The 20,546-nt window shown below is 58.6% G+C and overlaps 2 protein-coding genes across 4 annotated transcripts in view; one reads left to right on the top strand and one right to left on the bottom strand.

Annotated features, from left to right (window-relative positions):
- The first annotated feature begins 3,276 nt into the window (after positions 1-3,276).
- SMIM24 (small integral membrane protein 24) lies at positions 3,277-5,777 on the top strand. Its single transcript, XM_007460336.1, has 4 exons — positions 3,277-3,340; positions 3,993-4,104; positions 4,360-4,425; positions 5,645-5,777. The coding sequence occupies exons 1-4, from the start codon at positions 3,277-3,279 to the stop codon at positions 5,775-5,777; spliced, it is 375 nt and encodes a 124-aa protein (XP_007460398.1).
- Positions 5,778-18,688: 12,911 nt separating this feature from the next.
- NFIC (nuclear factor I C) overlaps positions 18,689-20,546 on the bottom strand; it is a 60,110-nt gene continuing 58,252 nt past the window's right edge. For 2 of the 3 annotated variants that reach the window (XM_007460334.1, XM_007460335.1), the window contains one exon: positions 18,695-18,883. Coding sequence is in view for 2 of the 3 variants with exons in the window: in XM_007460335.1 (XP_007460397.1) it covers positions 18,866-18,883 (18 nt within the window). In the remaining variant the exon portion in view is untranslated. Of the gene's footprint in view, positions 18,884-20,546 lie in introns of all 3 variants that reach the window. The other variant, XM_007460333.1, reaches the window with a different exon arrangement.

Below are 20,546 nucleotides of genomic sequence, written 5' to 3'. Positions count from 1 at the left end.
CCGCCCCGCCGCCAAGCCTCTGCCTCCACCTGGTCCAGCATCATTATTGCCCACCTGGAGCAGCTCAATCCCTCCTCCCCATCCCTGGCTCCCATCCTCAGCCCACAGTCTGTCTTCCCCAGAGAAGCCACTGGAGGGTGCCCGTGAGCACCTGAGTCAGGTCCCGTCCAACAAGCTCAGCAAGGTCCTGCCCCAGGGCCTTTGCACCGAATGTTTCCTCTGCCTGGAAAGCTCTTGCCTTTGGTACTCCCATGGCCGGTTCCCTTCCTCCTCTGGGTCTCTGCTGAAATGTCATCTGAACATGGCGTTGGCTGCTCTATTGTGAGAGGCTGCTCTATTAGACCATGGTCTCCCCCCACAGTACCCTCAAACCACTCTTTGCTTTTTAACACGATATATCATTTACTCTGAGGTTATGCATTTCTCAGAGTCTGTCTCTCCATCTTGAACGTCAGCTCCACGAGAGCAGGGATTTTCCCAGAAGAGAGGGCATCCTGTGCAAAGGCCCTGAGGTGGGGATGGACGTGCAGGGTAGCACCTGGCGTGGTTGGAGCTGAGCGAGGGAGGGGGCCCGTGGGCGGAAGTGATTTGCAACGTGATCCATGCAGGCAGATGGAGGCCGTGGGGGAGCCCCAAATCCTCTTACCCAAAAGCTCCTTAATACTTCCGCCCGGCGGGTCACCACCGGGCTGCCCCTGCTCCAGGTGGCTGCCATGCCAGCGCTGGCACTCGAGGAGGGGATGGAGGGCTGGAGCCCGGCCTCGCCACTCTACGAGGAGTACCGCCCACCGCCGCTGGACACCATCCGCCTCCCCAGGTACGCGCTGTACCTGCTTCTGGCTGCGTTCGTGGTGGTAGCTGTAGCCTACGCCATTGTCGGGCATCTCATCAAGGACCTCGCCCACGACCTGGCTGGTGAGCCACTACCCACTACGAGCCTGGCTTGGGCTAGTGCTGGGCCACTTGGTGGGGGGGTGCCCGAGGGCCTCTCCTTGCCAGGGAGGGGGCAGAGGGTGGCCGGGCCCGGGGATGCTCCTCACCAGCCTCCTGCCTCAGACTGGGCATTCGGCCCGAAGCCGGACCAGGAGGATGGCCCCCGGGAGCTGCCCGAGAGCCCCGAGGATGAAAGTCTGGAGGAGCTGGACCTGCAGCTGGCGCTGGCCTGGTGGGTTGACGAGGACACCGCTCAGGGTGGCGAGGGGGCCCCCGCAGAAGCCCCAGCCCGGCCCTGCCACCGCCCCTCCATCGCCTTCAAAGACCCACCAGCCCGAAGCTCCTTCTGGAAGCTGGGCTGAGCCGGGCCCTGACCTCCAGCCCGGGAGCCGGTTCCAGCCCCTTTGGCGGTTGTATAAACCAGACTTGTGCCCATCAGAGCCCTTTCACCTTTGATCTGCGCTGTCTTGACAGAGAACATTCTCTTTCTTGGCTGGTGGACTCCAGTGGCTGGACACTGATTTTTTTTTAATTAATTAATTTTATTTTTAATTTATCTTTGGCTGTGTTGGGTCTTCATTGCTGTGCGCGGGCTTTCTCTAGTTGCGGTGCGCGGGCTTCTTCTCATTGCGGTGGCTTCTCCTGTTGTGGAGCACGGGCTCTAGGCATGTGGGCTCAGTAGTTGTGGCTCGCGGGCTCTAGAATGCAGGCTCAGTAGTTGTGGTGCATGGGCTCAGTTGCTCCGTGGCATGTGGGATCTTCCCGGACCAGGGCTCGAACCCATGTCCTCTGCATGGGCAGGCAGATTCTTGACCACTGCACCACCAGGGAAGCCCTGGACACTGATTTATTTCCACACTCTGGTTTCCCCCATAGTCCCAGAGCCTAACTCCACCTGGCCTCCACCAAGCCCTTGGCAACCTGTAAACCAAAAAACACTAAGAAGATTAAAAATAATAATAACAACAGTAATAGTGGCCAGCCCTTAGCTGGAGCTTCGAATGTGCCTGCTATTGTATGCTAAGCAACCCCTTTCCTTGTGTCAACATTGTCTCGTTAAATCCTCCGAGGTACGATTTATTGCACCCATTTATCAGATGGGAAAACAGAGGCACACAGCCCAGAAATGACTCGGTTGGAGTAGAGAGAACGTTTTGCGGAAAGAGGCTGGCCCAGCGACCTGCCTCGGAAAGCAGAAGCCTGCTCCTCTGGGCTCCTCCACTTCTGAATCTTCTCAGCTCCCGCCTCTCGCCTCATTCCTGGTTCGGCAGCTGGATGGGTCCGTCTCTGGGGGTCCTGACTTCCTAACTAGCCTGAGGGCTTCCTTCGCTCCTGAGTTTTGCATGGGCTGGGGCACACAGTAGCAGCTTCACCTGTGCCTGCCTGGCTGGTCAAACTGGGCTTGTCCTGAGCTCCACTGAGTGGCCCTCCTGCACAGCGACCATGGCCAGACCTCAGGAAGGGAGGGGGCTCCAGGAATTCACAGGCACTCCGTACGTGCCTGGGCAATAATGCTGGTGTTCCCCCAGCCCCCAGGCGTCCGACGGAGGTCTCAGGCCTGGAGACTCCCCATCCCAGCCTTCCTGCCATGTGCTTGGGCTGTGGCTGTCCCGTGGCAGCTGGGGTGGGGTCCCCATTCGCCCAGGCAGGGCCCCCTATCTAATCAACCTGGGGATCAAGGTTGACACGCAGGAGAGCCAGGAATCTGAGTCATCAGCTATCCCAGGGGCCCTGTTCTCTGGCCACACGGCAGCAACTGGGTTTGGAGGTGGATGGTGGCCCATCCCTTCTTGCCCCGTTTGCTGCCCCTGGAGCTGGCTGTGGGTCCCCAGGGGTCGGGGACCCAAGAGGAGCCAGTATAAGCTGGTGGTGGGAGAGACCCACGTTTACATCTAGTTCTGGCTGCTTCTGCCCGGCCTGACGCTCCTGGCCTCCCTGGCTTCTCTGTAAAACGCAGGTGGCAAAATTTCATGGTGCATGCAGAGAAAGGATCGTAATGATGTGTAAAAGCACTGAGCCGGGAAGGAAGCTCAGGGCCAGTTCAGCCTGGCGCCTGTGGCGGGGAGCCTGGGGGACCCTGAGGCTGGCGGTCCTGGGTGGGGTGCAGGGCTGAGGGGCCGGACTCCCGCGTTAATCGTTACATCAGGTCCAGAGTCTGCCCTCCTGGAAGGCGGGGGAGAGGGGGTGGATGCCAACCAGGTGGGGCAAAGGGAGGGGCCCTCTGGTCTGGGCCTGCCCCGCCCCCAGACCTGCCTGCCCCCTTATCAGGGGCTGGGCAGGGTCTCCCCTGACTCTGACCGGACTGTGCACTCCCGTACCTGGACTGGCTGGATCCTCCCTGCCATGGGGACCCTGGAGACCCTTCTGCTCAGCACCCTGCTCCTGTCGCCGGCTGAGGCCCAGCAGGGTAGGGCTCCAACCTCTGGGGCAGGGGCAGGAGGATGGGTCGTGGGGATGGGCTTGGACACAGGCTCACCATCTCCCCCTTTGAGGAGAAACCGAAGCCTCTGAGAGGAGTGGGCAGGCAGAAGAATGGGGTCAGGCCCCTCGTGGAGGCAGCCTCCCTAACTCCCCCACTTCCTCTGGGCCTCCCACCTCATCCCTGAGCACCCCCTCCTCTCAGAGCCCCGTCCCCTTCTCTAAAACCCACCTCTGAGGGAACTCCCTGGCGGTCCGGTGGTTAGGACTTGGTGCTTTCACTGACTGGGACGCGGGTTCAATCCCTGGTCAGGGAAGTAAGATCCCAAAAGCTGCGGCGCAGCCGAAAAAAAAAAAAGAAGAAAGAAAAATTTTAAAGGACTTCCCCGGCGGTCCAGTGGTTAAGACTCGGTGCTTCCACTGCAGGGGGCACGGGGCACGGGTTCGATCCCTGCTCGGGGAACTGAGATCCTGCATGCTGCCGGGCGCAGTCAAAAAACAAAAACAAAACCACCTGTGAAACCCAGCCCCTTTCCAAGACCCCTCTGTCTGAGCATCCCCTGCACCCTTCGCCCCCTGTCCTTTCGGGGGCCCCCCACCTTTCCCATTTCTGAGCCTCCTCTGCCCCCACCTCCTAACAGCCTCAGAGCGTCATCTGAAGCCATGGCTGGTGGGCCTGGCTGCTGTCGTGGGGTTCCTGTTCATCATCTTCATCCTCATGCTGGCCAACCGTATCTGGTGCTCCAAAGAGAGGTGGGAGCCCCTTTCCCCACCCTCCATCTCCTCCCCACTCCCCAAAGCGCTGGGCACCTCCTCCTACCTCATGACCCTCTCTGGTCCCTTTCTTGTCTCCCCATTTCCCTGCTCCCCCTGCTCCCACAGCTCAGGACAGCCATGCAGCCCCCCTCTCTTGCTTCCTGGAGTCCCCCCAGCCTGGGGGAGACTGAGGCTGAGGCTGCCCCCACTTCCCACCCTTCACCCGCCCTCATCCCTCCATCTCTTCTGCAGAGCTGAGGATGAAGAGGGGTCTGCATTCAGAAGGGATCCCCACTTGAACGAGGAAGTGGACCTGAGGTACTGCCGTGTGAGCATGTGTAGACGTGTGTGGGTGTCAGGGGGTCTGCGTGAGGCCCCTCCTCGCGGAGGGGAGGGGTGGGTGTGCGCGGATGACCTCTTTCTGTCCTTGAACACCTCAAGCACGTTCCTGCCCCAGGGCCTTTGCACTTACTGTTGGTTCTACTTTGTACACCTTCCGCCATATCTTCTGGCTGCCTCCGTCTCTCCTTCAGTCCCTGCTCAGATGTTTCTTCCTCACAGAAGCCCACCTTGACCACCAGCCTTCCTGACACTCTCTCCGCCACAACCCTACATCTGTCTTTGCATGTATCACCAGCTGAAATTATCTTAGTCATTTACCGGTTTCTCAACACTAGATAGTGGCTTCCAGTAAGTGAACAGAACTTAGCTTTGGTCCTGGCTCTGGCCCCAGAGCCCGGCACAGGGCCTGGCACACAGTAGGCACTTAATAAATACCTGTCAAACAAGACCATGGTGTGGGATTGTGTAGGGACTGTGCACAAGTGTGTGATTTGGTGTGGGTGCCTCTCCTGGGCTCAGCGTCTCCCATGATCCTGGCTCAGGGATGCGGGCAGGGCTGGGGGTTCTTTCAGGGCAAGATCCCGATTTGGGCAAAGGCTTGGGGACAGAAGTAGGAGCTCAGGAGCTGGGAGGACACTATCCTGGCTGGGAGATTCTCAGCTGAGCCCAAGATGCCTGAGGGACAGGCGTGGGCCAGACTGTGCCTTGTCTATGACCCAGCTCAGGCCCAGTAAAACGTGATTCCTACTCCCAGGATGTGCTGGAGGGTCCAGATCCCACAGGTGCTCCTAATTTGTAGTTTCCTCCCTGCCTTATTCATTCCTCCATCCATCCATCCATCCATCCACGCATCCACGCATCCGTCCATCCACCCACCCACCCACCCACCCATCCATCCATCCACGCATCCACCCATCCACCCGCCCACCCATCCATCCATACATCCACCCATCCATCCATCCTTCCTTCCTTCCTTCCTCCCTCCCATCCACCCATCCTTCCATGGGACAATTGACCCCTAGTTTCTGCCTTTGTGAAACAGAAATAACAAGGCTGCCTTGTTAGGGCTGTTTTGAAGATTCAACAAAGATTCTTTCTGTAAAGCGCTCATCATAAGACCTGGCACAGGTAAGTGTTCGTTAAATGGGAGTGACTCTGTTTCTTATTGTGGTCTGGGGCCTTTGTGTCCCTACAGTAAAGAAGACCAGAAGGGGAAGAAAGAGAAGGAGAAAAAGGCCAAGAAGGAAGGAGAGAGCAACTTGGGGCTGGAGCTGGAGGAGAAAGAGGAGCCCAGAGACCAGGAGAAAGTCAAGAACATGGCCATGTGAAGACTCCTCAGCCGCTGCCTCCAGGAAGCCCCCCAGAGGTGCCCCTTCCACACCCTAGAAGCAATGACCTGAACCTGAAGCCACTGCAGTCACTCCATCTGGGGTTCAGAGTACAGCGTCCTGAATGAAGAGGCTTGGGACTACCCCTCCCCCCTCAAGGAGGGATCTTTGTGCGTTATGTGGTCTATATGTGTTATGATTTGTACCACCTGGTGATTCTTCTTGCATTTAGAGAGCACTCCTGGTTACTGAGAAAACCCCAACCCCTGCAATTTCATGGCCCCACCTGCTTCTACCCATTGCCTGATTTCTTGGCCCTCTGCCTGATATGTATCTGCCAGAGCCCTCCTCCCTCCCACTCACCTTCAGGACCAGTATCAGCCAGGGACTGCCTCTTGGGGAAGAGCCCTTCAGAAGGGCTACTGTCATCCCGTGGGACTTAGTTTCCCCTTGAGGAGACGGCTTTTGGGGTTGGGGGTAACGCCCAGGCAAGGATGGGAAACCTAACTCCACAGTGCCCAGATACCCTGGGCAGATTAAGCGCTCCGCCTGCAATCTCGATTCTGCTGTCCTGAGCCCCGAGGGCCGTCTCCTAGGAAAGCCTTGCTCCCCCCCCCCACCAACCCAGGGCTTTGGGTCACGTGACTCCATTTCTGGGAACTGGGTCTTGGAGGGTGCGGTGCCCCCGCGTGCACGATCTTGGAAAGGGATCTTGGAAAGGGATCCTCCCTGTTTCTAACCTTCCCCCGTCTCCTCACTTTCTCCGGGCCCTGGACCTTGCCCTGGATGTTAACCATTTCCTAATGAGGACGTTGATAAAGGCTGGCATTTAGGGCTCCCTTGTGGAGCAGGTAGCTGCGGTTGGTAGGATCCAGTCCAGAAGGTGGGGAGCTTCTGTCTGAGAACATCCCAGGATCGTCCACCAGGGGGCAGAAAAACCATAAATAAAAAAGTGTAATAATCTCCCCAACAGATGCTCCCACTGAATGCCTAGCATCCTTATGGTCTCCGTCTCGGTCAGTTTGCAGTTAGTCTCATTTTCCGGCTGAAAATACTGAGACTTAGAAAGAAGGAAACCACTGGCCCAGCTCTCCCTGGCTGTTGCTGGCAGGGCTGGAAGCCCAGGCTGCCCAAAGGATGGGGCATGTGCGGGCTCTGGCTAAGGTCAAATTTGGAGGTTCATGTCCCAGGATGGGAGAGGGTTGGGGTAGGAGGTGTTCCTAGCTGGGAGAACTATGCTCTTTTGGGATGCTGTGTGGCCAAGGGGAAGTGGCCTGACCTCTCTGAGCCTCGACTTGGCTCCTCTTCTGCAACGTGAGGACAAGAGTTCTGACCGCCAGAGTGTGAGGCTTGAAAGAGGTGCCGGAGCTCAAGAGCCATTGCAAGACCTGGCACATAGCAGGCACTCAGGAAATGAGTTCCCCATCTTTCCTGAGCCTCCCCTCCCATGTCCCTGGCCGTGGGGAGTGACAGGGTCAGGATGGGCCTCAGGGAGACGGGGGCTGGGACGCTTGGGACCCTGAGCCCCTCCCCATGGTGCCCGGAACCCAGTGAGGGGGCCCCACCTCCGACTTCCTGCGGCACCGGCCACATCCTGCCCTGGGGTGCCCTGCGCAGGCCACTTCCCCCTCTGGCGGGGGCGGCAACCCCAGAGCCTGCTGGACAGGGGCGAGGACAGACAGAGAAGGATGGATAGATTCTGGACGGCGCCCGGCCAATTCTCCCTTCTCGCAGCTCTGGTCCCGCGGCTGGTTCAGGCCCAACCCTGTAAGGCCTTGGAAGGGAGTGGGAGTGCGGTGGGGAAGAGTCCCAAGCTGGCGGCCAGGCTGCTGACCCCGCCCTGCTCCCGCCCGCAGTGGCCCATTGGAAGCCGTGGCTCGTGGGGCTGGGGGCTGCGCTGGCCTCGCTCTTCCTCACCTTTGTCCTCACCTTGGTCTACGCCATCTGGCGCAGCGAGCCCTGGGACAGGTAGGTCCTCATCTTTCTGAGCCCCTCCTTCCCGAAATCTCTAAATCTCTCCTCTCTAAGCCCCTCCCCTCTCTGAGTCCCGCCCCCTAAGCCCCGCCCCGTGTCGGGGCCCCCTCTTAACCCCTCCCCTCTCCGAACATCCTCCGACGGGGGCCGGGCAGGACCAGAGGGTAATTCTTTTTTTTTCTTTAATAAGTTTATTTATTTTTGGCTGTGCTGGGTCTTCGTTTCTGCGCGAGGGCTCTCTCTAGCTGCGGCGAGCGGGGGCCCCCCTTCATCGCGGTGCGCGGGCCTCTCACTGTCGCGGCCTCTCTTGTTGCGGAGCACAGGCTCCGGATGCGCAGGCTCAGTAGCTGTAGCGCAGGGGCTTAGTTGCTCCGCGGCATGTGGGATCTTCCCTGACCAGGACTCGAACCCGCGTCCACTGCATTGGCAGGCAGATTCTCAACCACTGCGCCACCAGGGAAGCCCCAGGGGGTAATTCTTTGATTCAGAATCCATGGGGGCCTTACATAACCTCACTCTCTTCTCTCCTGACTACCGACCTGCAAAATGAGGGTGGCTTCCTCACAGAGAAGCCCATCCCTAATATGTGTTTCAGTTGGGGTCTGTAAAGTCTTTTTGGGGGGAGGGGGTCTGTAAAGCCTTTATCACCCCCACGCGAACCCCATCCATTTATCCATCCACCTGTCCTTCCCTTCCTCCCTCCAGCCGTCCATCATCCATCCATGCATCAGCCCTCCCTCCCTGTCTCCCTCCGTTTCTCTCTCCTTCCCTCCCTCCAGCATCCAATCTTCCATCTGTCCATCCATCCAACCACCCACCTTCCCACCACCCATCCACACATCCGTCGGTCCATCCCAGCCACTCATTAAGCCATCCACCCATCCGTCGGTCCATCCCCCATCTCTCTGCCTGTCCACTCACCCACGGTTTTGAAACCCCTTATCGGTTTTGACTCACGCAGCTCAACTATGGGCTCAAGCACTTCCTTCGTGTTCAAACGGGGCGGGTGTCCTAAGCTGCCTGAGCCTCGTCGTCCCCTTCCGTACCATGGGAACAACAAGGGTGCCTGCGGGACTCAGAGCTTCTGTGAACATTGTAAGAAGCCCGGAACACTGTTAGTCCTTATTAACTTGGGTTACCTGGGCCCTTCTTGTCTCCACAGCAATAAAGAGAAGGAAGAGGAGACTGTGAGAAATGAGAAGGAGGGAGAGGGCGACTGGGGGTTGGAACTGGGGGAGAGAGGGGCCTCCAAGCCATGAAGCAATGGCAAGCTCCTCCTCGTGAAGGTTTCCCACCCACCTCCTCCAGGCAGCCATGCAAAGATGCCCCAGTGCCTTCTCCATGCCCTACCAGCAAGGACCCAGCCCTGGGGCCAGTGAGATGACCCCATCTGGGATTCAGGGTAAAGTGGCCCTTGAGTGCAGAAGACTCAGGACCTGCCCCAGGTCCCTCTTGGAGGGCTCTCTGCGTGTTACCTGGTCGCCCTGTACCCCTTCCCAAGCTTGGTCTCCACCTGATGATTCTCCCTGAGCTTGGAGGACACCCCTGGCACAAGGAGCAGCCCACCTCCCCGAGACCCCCTACTATCTCATATCTCTACCCAGTCTGCATCGCTGGCAGCTTCTGGCCCTTTTGATTTCTTCTCCTACCTCCGATTTCTGTTGCCCTTTGGATTTCATCGGAGAAGCCAGGTCCTCCTCTTGCCCACGTGCAAGCTCTTCCAAGAGTTTTCCAGGCCTGCTTCGAGGAATCCACAGGAGTCACTTGTCTCCCAGCCCCCCTCCTGGCCTCGGCTTGCTCCTCCAGAGCGTGAACTTTGAGCTGGCTCAGAGCAAGGCCGTTCCCTGGGAGATGAGGGCTCCTCCTACCTTGTGCTCATTTCGGGGCACTGTCCTGGAGGCAGGGACTCCCAGGGCCTGGGGTGAGGGTGCAGGAGTGCGAGTGGGGAGGAACCCCTTCTTCCTGTCCTGCACTCCTTGTGGGGAGGCGCCATGCAGGAGAAGGAGTTGGAGTCCCCACTTCTTTGCTGTGTAGCCCCGAGGCAAGTAACTTAACCTCTCTGTGCCTAAGTGCCCTGTCCTGTAAAAGGGGAGGATAATAGATTCTTCACAAGTCGTCATGAGGTTTTGAATGAAATACGGTCTACAGAAATCCTGAGCGCAGAACCCAGCACCCCCAAAGCGTCTTAATAAATGTCGGCTTTTTGTTACGCTGAAATGGTGAAGATGGGGCGGGGCAAATGGGCCTCTCACCACAGACTCGGGGGATCCTGAAGGTCAGAGGGTGTTTTCCGACGGCAGCTCCGGGAGGGCGGGAGTCTTCTGCCCTCCAGTCTCCTCTTTGCGAGGTCTGGGGCTTCCGGGTGGGTGGGTGGCAGTGTTGAGGGGGTCGGGAAGGGAGAAGGGAGGGGCTAGCGGGGCTCCTCCCCTTCCGCAGGGGGCGGGACTTCCCCACTAGGGGGCGCCGGGGGCGTTTGGGGCTGCGTTATTTAGGCTGTCGCAAGCCTGGCCCTTTTACGGCGTTTAGTGGGGAGCCAGGGCTGGGACAGCCCCTCAAAGCCAAAAGCTGCTTCACCCCAGGGGCCAATGGATGAAAAACACTGAGGCTTTCCTTGAGATAAAAGGACAGATTGAGCCCCCAGCCCGGCTGAGACGCGGGCCAAGGATGAATCTCCAGCCCCTGGCTGAACCCTCCATCCCAGCCGAACGCCCACCCCCGGACTGAGCCCCTCACCCAAGATGAGATCCCCACCCCACAAAGAAGCTTCTGCTAGAGCTCCCCTTCCGCCCCTCCGCCAGGAGAGCCGGACTGTGGGGATGCGGGTCAGCTGGCCCCTCCATCCGGGACCCGCTTTCTGGGTCCACGTCCTAGGTCCTCCCACAGGGGGGGCGCCAGAACCTCGCCGCTGAGCGCAGAAGAGCCCACCCCGGTTGGGGGTAGGGCATGGGAAGGGTACGTGTCCATCTTGGAGGGGGTCTCGGACACCACCCCTGCCCCCCAACGGTTGTGTCTTCTGTGCCTGTTACTGGGCAGCAGCGTGAGGCTGCGCACCTGCGCGTCAGCGTCGGCGCACCGCACCTGGGTCCCTCTCCGTGCGTCTTGCCTTCGCTTCGTGCCTCAGTTTCCCCGCCAGTGAAAGGGGATGTAAACGTCCTTCCCGGGGAGGCTTGTGGGTAGGATGGAAGGAGCCTGTGCAGCGGAGAGCTTTGACTGCACGTCTTGGCGGGGGGGGGTCCCTGGGGGACTTGGAATGCGGGCCAGGATGGGAGACAAGGTTTCAGACCCCAGCCTCCAAGGAGAAGTGACTGTCCCTCACGCTTTGACTGCACGTCTTGGCGGGGGGGGGGTCCCTGGGGGACTTGGAATGCGGGCCAGGATGGGAGACAAGGTTTCAGACCCCAGCCTCCAAGGAGAAGTGACTGTCCCTCACATCCATGATGCTTCCCTGACCCCAGCCTTTGAGGAGCCCCTGTGGCTTCGGGGTAGGAGCTGGACATGGATACTGCCAGCTCTGAGTGGTCAGGGGTGGTGTGGAAGAGACTGGGGTGCTGGGGTGCTAGGAGGGCTAGCAGGGGCTCTGCCCAGGCAAGTAGAGAGGGCTTTCTGGAGGAGAGGGTATTGGCACCAAGTTGTCCTGTCCTACCTCTGCTCACTGCCCTCGGGGGCTCCCACCTCCCTCCTGGGGTAAAAGCCCAAGTTCTCCCCGTGGCCCACAAGGCCCTGCATGACCTGCCCCGTCCCCTCCCTGCCCTGACCTCCTCCCTCTCTCCCCCTCGCTCACTCTGCTCCAGACACACGGGCCTCCTCGCCGTTCCTCCAGCACACCAGGCATGGTGCTGCCCCAGGGCCTTTGCATGGGCTGTGCCCTCTACCTGGAAAACTCTTCTGCCAGATTTTCAGGGGGCTGTTTCTCCCCCTCTATTCAAATCTCTGTTTAAACCTTACTTCCTCATGTGAGGCCGACTCTCCTATCCCTTATTCTGCTTCATTTGTCTCCTTGGCACTTAGGTCCTCCGACATTTACTTATTTTTATTGTTTACTGTCCATTTTCCCAGCTTGGAACTGTAAGTACCATGAAGGCAGACCATCTGGGGTGTTTTTTTGTTCTCCACTGTGTCCCCAGTACTTGGTACCCAGCAGGTACTCAGGAAATCTTTGCTGAATGAATGGGAGTCTGCTAGGTGGAAAAGAAAAAAAAAAAAAAAAAAAAAAAAAGAGGGAAGGCATTCTGTGCATTTTTGGAGCACCAGCTGTGTGCCAGGCTCTGTCCTTGGAGCCAGGTAGGAGGTGGAGTTCCCTGTGCCTGGCACAGAGCAGGTGCTCCATAGATGCCCATGGAATTTGTTGATCAAAGACTCTGGGAGAATCCCGGAACTGGTTTCCTGAGGCCGCCTGCCCTCCAGCCTCTTCCCTTCACTTTGGTACAGAACGCAGAACAGCTCGAATGGAACACAGAAAGGAGGACCCAAGACAGCTAGAAAGAGTCGAAGCATAGCTTGTTTAATTTTTATACATTTTTTCTTTTTTTTGCCTTTTATTGAATCTTTTATGGAACCCCCCTTTTTCATTTTTTCTTTTCTTTTCTTTTCTTTTTTTTTTTTGCATAGGGAAACAAACAAAATAATAACAGCCAGAGTCATTTTCTGTAAATGGTACTTAGGTAGGCGCGTCGGCGGAAACCAAAATGACTGCATAATATACAAGGTTATGATCGGAGTATGATGTGAGGGCACAGGGCAGGGGAGCCGGGCAAGGAGAAGGCTGGGCCTGGGTCTGCTCAGATGTCCCCTTGTCCCCTGTCCTGTCCCCACCTTGGGGAGGAAGAGGAGGAGGGGAGTGAGCCCGGCCCGAACCTTCTCCCAACATGGGTTCATGAGCATGGGGTGTGTGCGCGCGTGTGTGCGTGCGTGTGCGCGTGTGTGTTGTATCCGGTGTGTGCGGCAGCAAGCGAGAAGCAGCGTAAACTATCCTGGTAATATCGGTAAAATACAAAATGGGGAAAAAAAAAACCCTCAAAAAACATCTCAGAGGGAAAAGGAAATTAACAGCAACACCACCAAAAATTTTAGAAAGAAAGAAAAAAACAAGAGAGAAAGAAGGAAAGAAAATTCAGAGGAAAATGGGTCCCTCCCCCCACGACACGTGTTCTGCCGGTCAGACACAGCTTGTCCCACCCCCATGTGCAGCCCTGGGGGGTGGGAGGGTGACAAGTTGGGGGTAGGGGCCAGGACCCCTGGATGTGAAGGGGCTTTGGTTTCAGGGGGCCCGGCTGGGGCCCAAGATTGGGAGGATGGGATGTCGATGCATTTTTGGGAATGGGCTTTGGGGGCTCACCGCTAGAGGGGGGGGCTGAGGTAGCTCCTGTCCCTTTTCCAGTGGGTCCCCTTCTAGCCAGGTGGCGTGAAGGCAGGGCTGTAGGGAGGGTGGGAGCTTGGGGGGTGTGGGACTTCCTTCCTCTTCTGGAGCCCTTAATCCTGTTGGATCCCACCTCCTCTTTTCTGAGGCCTAGGGGACCCCCAGGGACTGGGTGAGGAGAACCCCAAAGCCACACCAGCAGACATGTGAGGCACTGCTTGGGAAAAGTCTGTTTTGGTATCGCTGGCAACAAGTCCTGCTGGGATCGCTCTGGGTCTGTCTCCCTGCCTTGCCCGGGGAAGGGGCCGGGGGGGAGTGTGGGCCTCTGGGGCCAGCTCGGACCCCACGCACTCTGAAACGCTTAGGGATACGTGGATGGCGGAGAGGTGGTGTCAGTGTGGAGATGAGACCCTCAGGAAGTGTCCAAAGCGGCAGAAACGGAGAAAGATGGGAGGATGCAGGGGATGCTGGATTTGAGGATGGGTCTCTGGAACCTCTCGCCCATCACCCTCCCTCCCCCCGCCCCACAAAAAAGTAAAAATCGGGGTCTCAGAGAAAGAATCCAGGCCAAAATAAAAAGTAGCCACTGTATAATCTGTATTATGAGAAAAAAATTCCAAAATTATACACACACACACACACACACACACATATATATATAATGTATAGTATAGCCCTACGCTGGAGGTCAAAGTACCGTCAGAGAAGCCAGAGGAGGGGTGTGTGTGGGGGTGTCCTGTGTGCTGTCTCTTCCAGGGGGCTGGACGGCTGCTCCGGGCCCCGGGATCCTGCCTCACTGGCCGCTGTCCAGCCAAATCTGCTTGCTCTTGAACACTGCTGTCTCTGGGGACAGAGAGAAAGTTCCGGAGCAGGGAGGGGGATGCTGAGGCTGAAACTGCTGCTTAGGGAGCTGCAGCAGCCCCCCACCCCGCCCCATGTCTCCTCTGAGGTTCCTTTCCCGTCTGATTGTCTAGCTCAGGGTGGGAATCTGGGCTCAGAACTCGGCCAGAACCGGGGTTCTAGACCTGGGCACGGGGCACCCCGGACCCCTGCCCCAGTCAAATAGGGCCAGGTCAGCTTGACCTCTCCACACCACCCTCTCCACCCAGATTGGGGTCCGGTGCCCCCCCCATCCAAAGAGAGGGATGGGGGCAATTTGCATATATTGGGGCGGTCTCCTTAGTCTTTTCCACATCAAGGGCTGGACCCCAAGGTCAGGCTGGGGGACTCCGTATGGGATGGACAATGGGCCAGTGGGCCGCAGGTCTGAGATGTCAGTTTCATCTATGTTGAAAAACACCACCACCACCACCCAGCCCCCTGCCCGCCGCCCTCCCCGGGCATCGACCCAAACTGCAAAGGCAGGTGAGCCGGCCGGTTCCTAGTGTTTCTGCCTTATCCTGACGCACAGCGGGGGGTGAGGAAGGGTGGAGCTCTGGGGCCCGGGGTGCTGTGGAGTGCGGGCTGTGAGGGACAAGGTGGTCCCGGTGAAGCCCTTGGGGGAGGGGTCCTGCAGGGACGGGCCACCCACTCCCTGTGCCACTGGCTGCTCCCACTTCCCTGGAGCAGGCACAGAATGAAAACAAGAAATCAGCCCCCACGGAAACTGACAAGCATGGCCTTGGGCTCTCAGGCCAAAGGGCAGTTCTCAAGGGCAGTGTCAAGGCCCAGCTGAGGCCGTGTCTGGGCTCTCGCTCTGGCCCCTGGGGCTTGCTGAGGTGACTTTTCGAAAGAAAACATGACATGAGCGTATGGTGGTGGATGAAAGCCCGGGCCTGTCTGCAAGGCCCCAACCGGCTCTGGAGACAATTCTAAAGTCTGAGGTGGTGGCCGGGGAATGAATGGGGACTGCCTGCCTGGTGGATCCCCAGAGGAGATGTCTGAGGGGCCCGGGGATGGCCAGCCAGAGGTGGCAAGGTTGGAGGACCCGGCCCTTTGGTCCTCCTGCCTGGACACCCCACTAACTGCTACCGTCTCAGCTTTGGTTGAGTGAAAGGCAAAGGAAATTGGGGGAAAAAAGAGAGAAAGAGAGAGAGAGAAAGGAAGGAAGGAAAATACGAGAAAATAAAACCGAGAAGACAACAGCACAGCCAGCCCCCTGACCACCCCTGCCAGGGCCTGGGACGCTGTGCCCCTGGCTGCCCCTGCCCCCTGGCCCCCCGGCCGGGCCTCCGACGACTGAACTAGACCTACAAGTACAGACAGACAAATATTGCATATATTGGGTCCGGTTTTTGTCTTTTTGTTTCACACCAGACCCCCCTCCACAGTTACAGCTGGAAGACGTAGCAGAACTGGGTGGGAGAGCAGGAGGGTCCTTCCTGCCACCCAAGGCCAGTCTCCAGGGGTGGGGTGAGGTGGGTCCTTTGGCAAGAAGGCGGGGGGCTGCACAGGGGGAGAAGGGGCTGGGGGCAGGACAGCGATTTGACCCTGAGCCAGGGGGACGCCAGCCTGCGGGAGAGGTGGGACGGGGGCAGTCTGGCTGTCGGCAGGTCGGCCGCCCCACGGGCGGACCGCATGGGTCGCGGGTGCATGCGTGGCATCTGGGGTGCTGGCCTGTGGCCCAGTGAGGGGAGAAGCCCTTGCCCGGTGTCAGGGGACACCCCTGAGGTCTGTCCGCCAGCCTCTGTGGGCAGGGGATTCGGAAACAACCCCTCTGGAGACCGAGAGTGGGGCTGGGGGGCGTCGCAGAGCACCAGGGAGCACCCCCAATGCAGCAGGAGACGTGGAGACGCGGCCAAGGGTGGGCTGGGGGTAGGGCCAACCGTGGGGCGATTGTTCCGTGGATTGCTTATTTTTCAGCAATGTGATTTTTAAGCATGTGATTTTTTTTTTTAGCAATGTGATTTTTTTTAATTCTTAATTTTTTTTTTACAAATAGAAATACATCCCTTTTCAATTTTTACTTTTTATTTCATGTCATTGCTTTGTCTTTTTTTTTTTTTAACTACACGAGCGGTGCATGCAGCTATCTGTGTGCGCTCATATTGTTTAAAGGTAATACTTATTTTTGGAAGGCAAGGCACATCATGTGGTAGAAAATTTCGTGCAAATTAGGAAACATGGAATTTTTTTTTAAGGTTTTTTTTTTTGTATCTTTTTTTTTTTCTCATTTCATTTCGACATGAAGTTGTTTCCCTCTTTCTGTTTCTCTACTTTGCCTCACGGAGGATTTCTGAGAAATGAAAAAAGTCACCTCCCACAGTCTCAGTCTGCAGTTTTGTTTTTTGGGTTTGGTTTTTTTTTTTTTTTTTTTTTTTTTTTGGAAAGGGGGGGGGGGGGGGGGGGGGGGGGGGGGGGGGGGGGGGGGAGGGAGATAGAGCCAGTATCATTCGCCATGCAGTTTCAGCCGCCGCGAGCTGACGTCAGGAGCCAGGTCACAGGAATCCTCGACTAAGCACCATGCAAAGTTAGGTAGCTGGGGGCTGCCAGGTGCCCCCTCCCCTCCCCCACCTACCCGCACCCTAAGGTTCCCGGCTGAGAAGCTTCCGGATACCCCAACTACACAACCCCCTGCTCTCCTGGAGAGCGGCCCACGCTTTGGTCCCCAACAGCCACCCGGTGGAGGGGCCCTGGGGACAGAGGGACGGACCAAGGGTTCTTGAACCCCTCCGGACTGCGGGAGTGGGGCTGGTGGGGAAGGGTCTGCGGGGGAGGGGTCGTTTCTCTTTGTGATCGAGTGGGTTCGCCAAGCCCCTTGGGCTGGTTTGGGAGGAGGAAAGTCTGGTGTCTGGGGAGGTGGGGGGAGGCTGGCCGGGCCCAGGGCACCGGGGTTTCACCGGGAGAGGGAGGGGAGGGCCAGGCTGGGAGCAGGTGAAGCGGAGGCCTGCCCAGGGCCATGGCTTAGGCCTGGGCCCGGGGATGGAGGTCAGGATTCCCCAGCGCCAGGCATGGAGGAGGCCAGTTGGGGCTCAGACGGATAGGCCGGGAGGGGTCCTTGTGTTTGGGCCTGGTGACCCTAGAACACCTAACACCCCCTCCCAGGCTCCCCACCCAAGATGGCCATCCCGGGGTGGAGGCATGGTTGGGGCCGGGCAGCTGGGGTGAGGGGGCACCCGGTGGCCCCAGGTTTAGTGTTTTTGGAGCGGCTCAACGGAAAATGTTTAGCAGATGGGAGGCCCCCTACAAGGCTGCAGGAAGCTCCGAGGCGCTGACCCTCCCTGCCCCCAGCCAGAGCCCCCTGCCCTGTCCAGGCACACGTGGACTGCACCCAGCCTGGCCTTCTCTCCTTCTGGCAGCCCAGCTGCGATGCACCTCCCGGCTGTGCCCCACTTCGGCGAGGGGTGGGGGGGGGATGAAAGTGCAAACCGTGGTCCCCCTTTGGGCCGGGAGGCACCAGGGAGGGGGTGTCGCTCCAGGATGTAAGGCACTGGCAGAGGAGGCGTTGGCAGGGGGCACACCGCCTTCCCCAGATCCCACCCCCGTGCCCCAGCACGGCAGGACGCTGGGGGGATGCCCAGCTCTGCCCCTTGGGCCCACTGGGCGGGTTCCCATCGCTCTAGCTCTGAGGGGGGCATAGCAATGAGGGGTCAGCAACTGGAGGGGCCGGGTTACGGGGGAGGAGGCTGGAGGATGCCCACAGCCACTCGCTTCCCAGCTGGACAAAGGGGAGGGTGGGGCGGGCGGTGGGAATCAGGCACTTAAACCACTCGCTCTCACCTCCCACACCTCCATGGGCTAAGCGGGGTGGTGGGGTCCTCCCCATTCAGGGTTTGGGTGGATGGAGAGTCCAGAGCAGCCCCGGGCCCCTCCGCTCCACCGCCCCCAGCCCCCTCCTCGGAAAGTGCATTTCTTACAGTGTGTGCAACGCGGGGCCCTCCCCCGGGGGCTGGGGTGCGCTAGGGTGGCCTCCTATGCCTGGGGGCGGGGGGTGGGCTGGGGGTCATTTGCATAGAGATGTCTCCCAAACCGGGCCGGCGCGCGCAGGGCTTCACCAAAGACCGAGTCCCCGGCGCGCTCTGGGCGGGGGCAGAGACGTCCACAACCGCGGGGCACTCCTGAGAGAGTATTGGCCATGCGTCCTTGTCCCCCGGCGACGCCCGGGGTCTCCCCGCAACCCTCTTCTGCCCCTGTCGCACCCCTGCCCACCCCAGCCTCCGCGGTGGCCTCTGCTGCCTGCCGCCGGGGTCCTCGCCGGCCCCCCGGGGGCTGCCTCCCCACTTGGCAAACACTGTCCCGGTGGCAGTGGCGATGGGGGCGCGCGGGAGAGGCGGCCTTGCTGGGTGTCCTGCCCCGTCGGCTGGGCACGGGCACCAGGCTGCGCTCACCTGGTCCAGGGCGGAGGTGGGGGCAGCCGGCCCTCCCAGAGCAGCAGCGAGAGGAGATGAATAACTTAGGACGCCCCGAGCGCCCGCTCCCAGGGGCAGTGGGGCCTGGCCCTCCAGTCCGGTCCGTCCGGCCGCGGCATCCCGAGAGTCAGAAGCGTTGCCATCTTTTCCTTTTATCTTCTTGGTTGGGTGGGTTTATTTTTATGTGTGGTTTTCTTTTGTTTTTGTTTTTTTTCCCGTTTGTCTTTTTTTTTTTTTTTTTTCCTTTTTTTTTTTTTTTTTTTTTTTTTTTTCTCCTTTTTTTTTTTTTTTCTTTTTTCTTTTCCTCCTGTGTGTTATGTGTCTGTGTGTTTTGTCTTTCGGCCGGGCTGGGAGTCAGCGGGGTGTTCTTGCTTGCTCTAGCTTGCCACCGAAAACGTGGGCTGGGGGCCGGCTGTATGGCTCCCCGCGATTCCCGGGACGAAGGAGCAGGGCGTGGGAAGAAATCTTTCTTATCCCAGATACCAGGACTGGGTGGCCCGAGGGGGACACAGAGAAAGAGAAAGAGAGAGAAGGAGAGAGATGGGGGGGTCAGGCTCCGCCAGCCACTGCCCATACCCACTGAGGCCCCCCTACCCCCTGGGACCTGGGACCTCTGTCTCCCCTATCCCAGACCTGGCATAACCTGCTGGGTTACCCTGGGCAAGTGACTTTGCCCCTAAGCAGAGCTGCTAGATAAACCTCAGGATGTACAGTGAAATCTGAATTCTAGATAAACTATGGATAAACCTGTTAATATAAGTCCATCTCATGCAACTTTTGGGATATACTTAAGCTAAAAAAAATTATTTTGTTTAAATCCTTTATCTGGAATTGAAATCTACCCGAGCATTCTGTGGTTTTGTTTGCTAAATCCGGCAACCTCACCCCCGCACCTCATTGCCCTGAGTATAAAATAGGGGAGGGGATCTGCCCACCTTGTCCTCAGAGGGTGACATTTTCCCATTTAACGGTTCCCCCAGAACCCCCATGAAAGAGGGACTACTGCCCCCCGACCCCGTTTTGCAGTGAAGAAAACCGGGGCTCAGAGAGGTAAAGTAACTTGCCCAAGTCCACCAGCGTGGGAGGGGAGAAGCCAGAATTCGAACTCAGGCCTGAGAGGCCTCAGTCCTCGCCTGTCCCCCTGCCTGGGGCTGACCCCTTAGCCTGGTCTTTGAGGGGGGTCATGACTCCTACTTTCCAGAGGGGGAGACTGAGGCTCCGGGTCAGGTGGCCAGGTCTGCACGGACAGCTCTGGCCTGGGTCTCCACAGGGAAGCCGCTGTACAGACCCTTCCCCTGGAAATGCATCCAATTTGCCTGTGTGGGGTGGGCCTGGGGGTAGGTAACCCCCATCCCCACCCCGCTGGGGTCACAGCAGCGCTGCTCCTCCGCCCCCTGCTGTAAATCAATCGCACCCCCTCCAACCAGGCCACCCTGCAGCCCCTGGGCCATCCCACCGAACTGGCGCCATGGCTCCCAGCCCCCCACCTCCAGCCAAGTTCAAGTTCATCTTGGCCATTACCTCATGTCTGGTTTCCGTTGGCAACCAGACAGATTCTGGGCGTGACCCTCCCTGGTGGTGGCTGGCCTCCCCTAGGCCCTTCCTGCCTCCTCCCCTCCTAGGCTCTCTGCCCATAGCAGTGGGGGGGGGGGCACCCTCAACTCAACATGGTCCCCCATCAGCTGCGGGGGAGACAGAGGCCACGTGGTGCCAGTAGTGAGTTCTGGGCTCTTCTGGCATCCCCCTGGCCTGGCTGGAGCCACCAGTGTGGCTTTGGGCATGTGGCTTAAATTCCTCTGGCCCTCGGTTTGCTCATCTGCTGAATGGGCGTGATGTGCAGAGCTTCTGGTGTAAAATGCTCGGCCGGGTGGACCCCTTCACACAGCGGAGGGGGCGGGGGTGTCAGAGTCCACAAGAGCCCCACTCCGCAGACCAAAGTGATGGATGGCTCAGGACTGGGGGGACTGATGGTGAGAGACGGGGGTGGAGGGGATGCAGAAGATGGGCAATTGATCAGGGAGAGATCAACGGACATCGATTGGGGGAGGGGCGCTGATTGAGGGCAGAGGCTATTGATCAGGGGGCAAGGCACTGACTGTGGGGAGGGCAGGAGATGCAAGGGCAGGTGGTGCGGGGAGAGGAGCCGCTGCA

Source organism: Lipotes vexillifer, unplaced genomic scaffold (genome assembly GCF_000442215.2).
Source record: "Lipotes vexillifer unplaced genomic scaffold, Lipotes_vexillifer_v1.1 scaffold225, whole genome shotgun sequence".
Classification (NCBI taxonomy): Eukaryota; Metazoa; Chordata; class Mammalia; order Artiodactyla; family Lipotidae; genus Lipotes; species Lipotes vexillifer.
The sequence above is the reverse complement of the archived record's forward strand: the minus strand, read 5'-3'. Positions and strand labels throughout refer to the sequence as shown.

What these genes read in the sequence shown, in the direction of transcription:
- SMIM24 (XM_007460336.1), top strand. Translation starts at nt 3,277, where the DNA reads ATGGGGACCCTGGAGACCCTTCTGCTCAGCACCCTGCTCCTGTCGCCG. An exon ending in GCCGGCTGAGGCCCAGCAGG is followed by an intron (nt 3,341 to 3,992) that starts GTAGGGCTCCAA and finishes ACCTCCTAACAG; the next exon opens with CCTCAGAGCGTCATCTGAAG. An exon ending in AACGAGGAAGTGGACCTGAG is followed by an intron (nt 4,426 to 5,644) that starts GTACTGCCGTGT and finishes GTGTCCCTACAG; the next exon opens with TAAAGAAGACCAGAAGGGGA.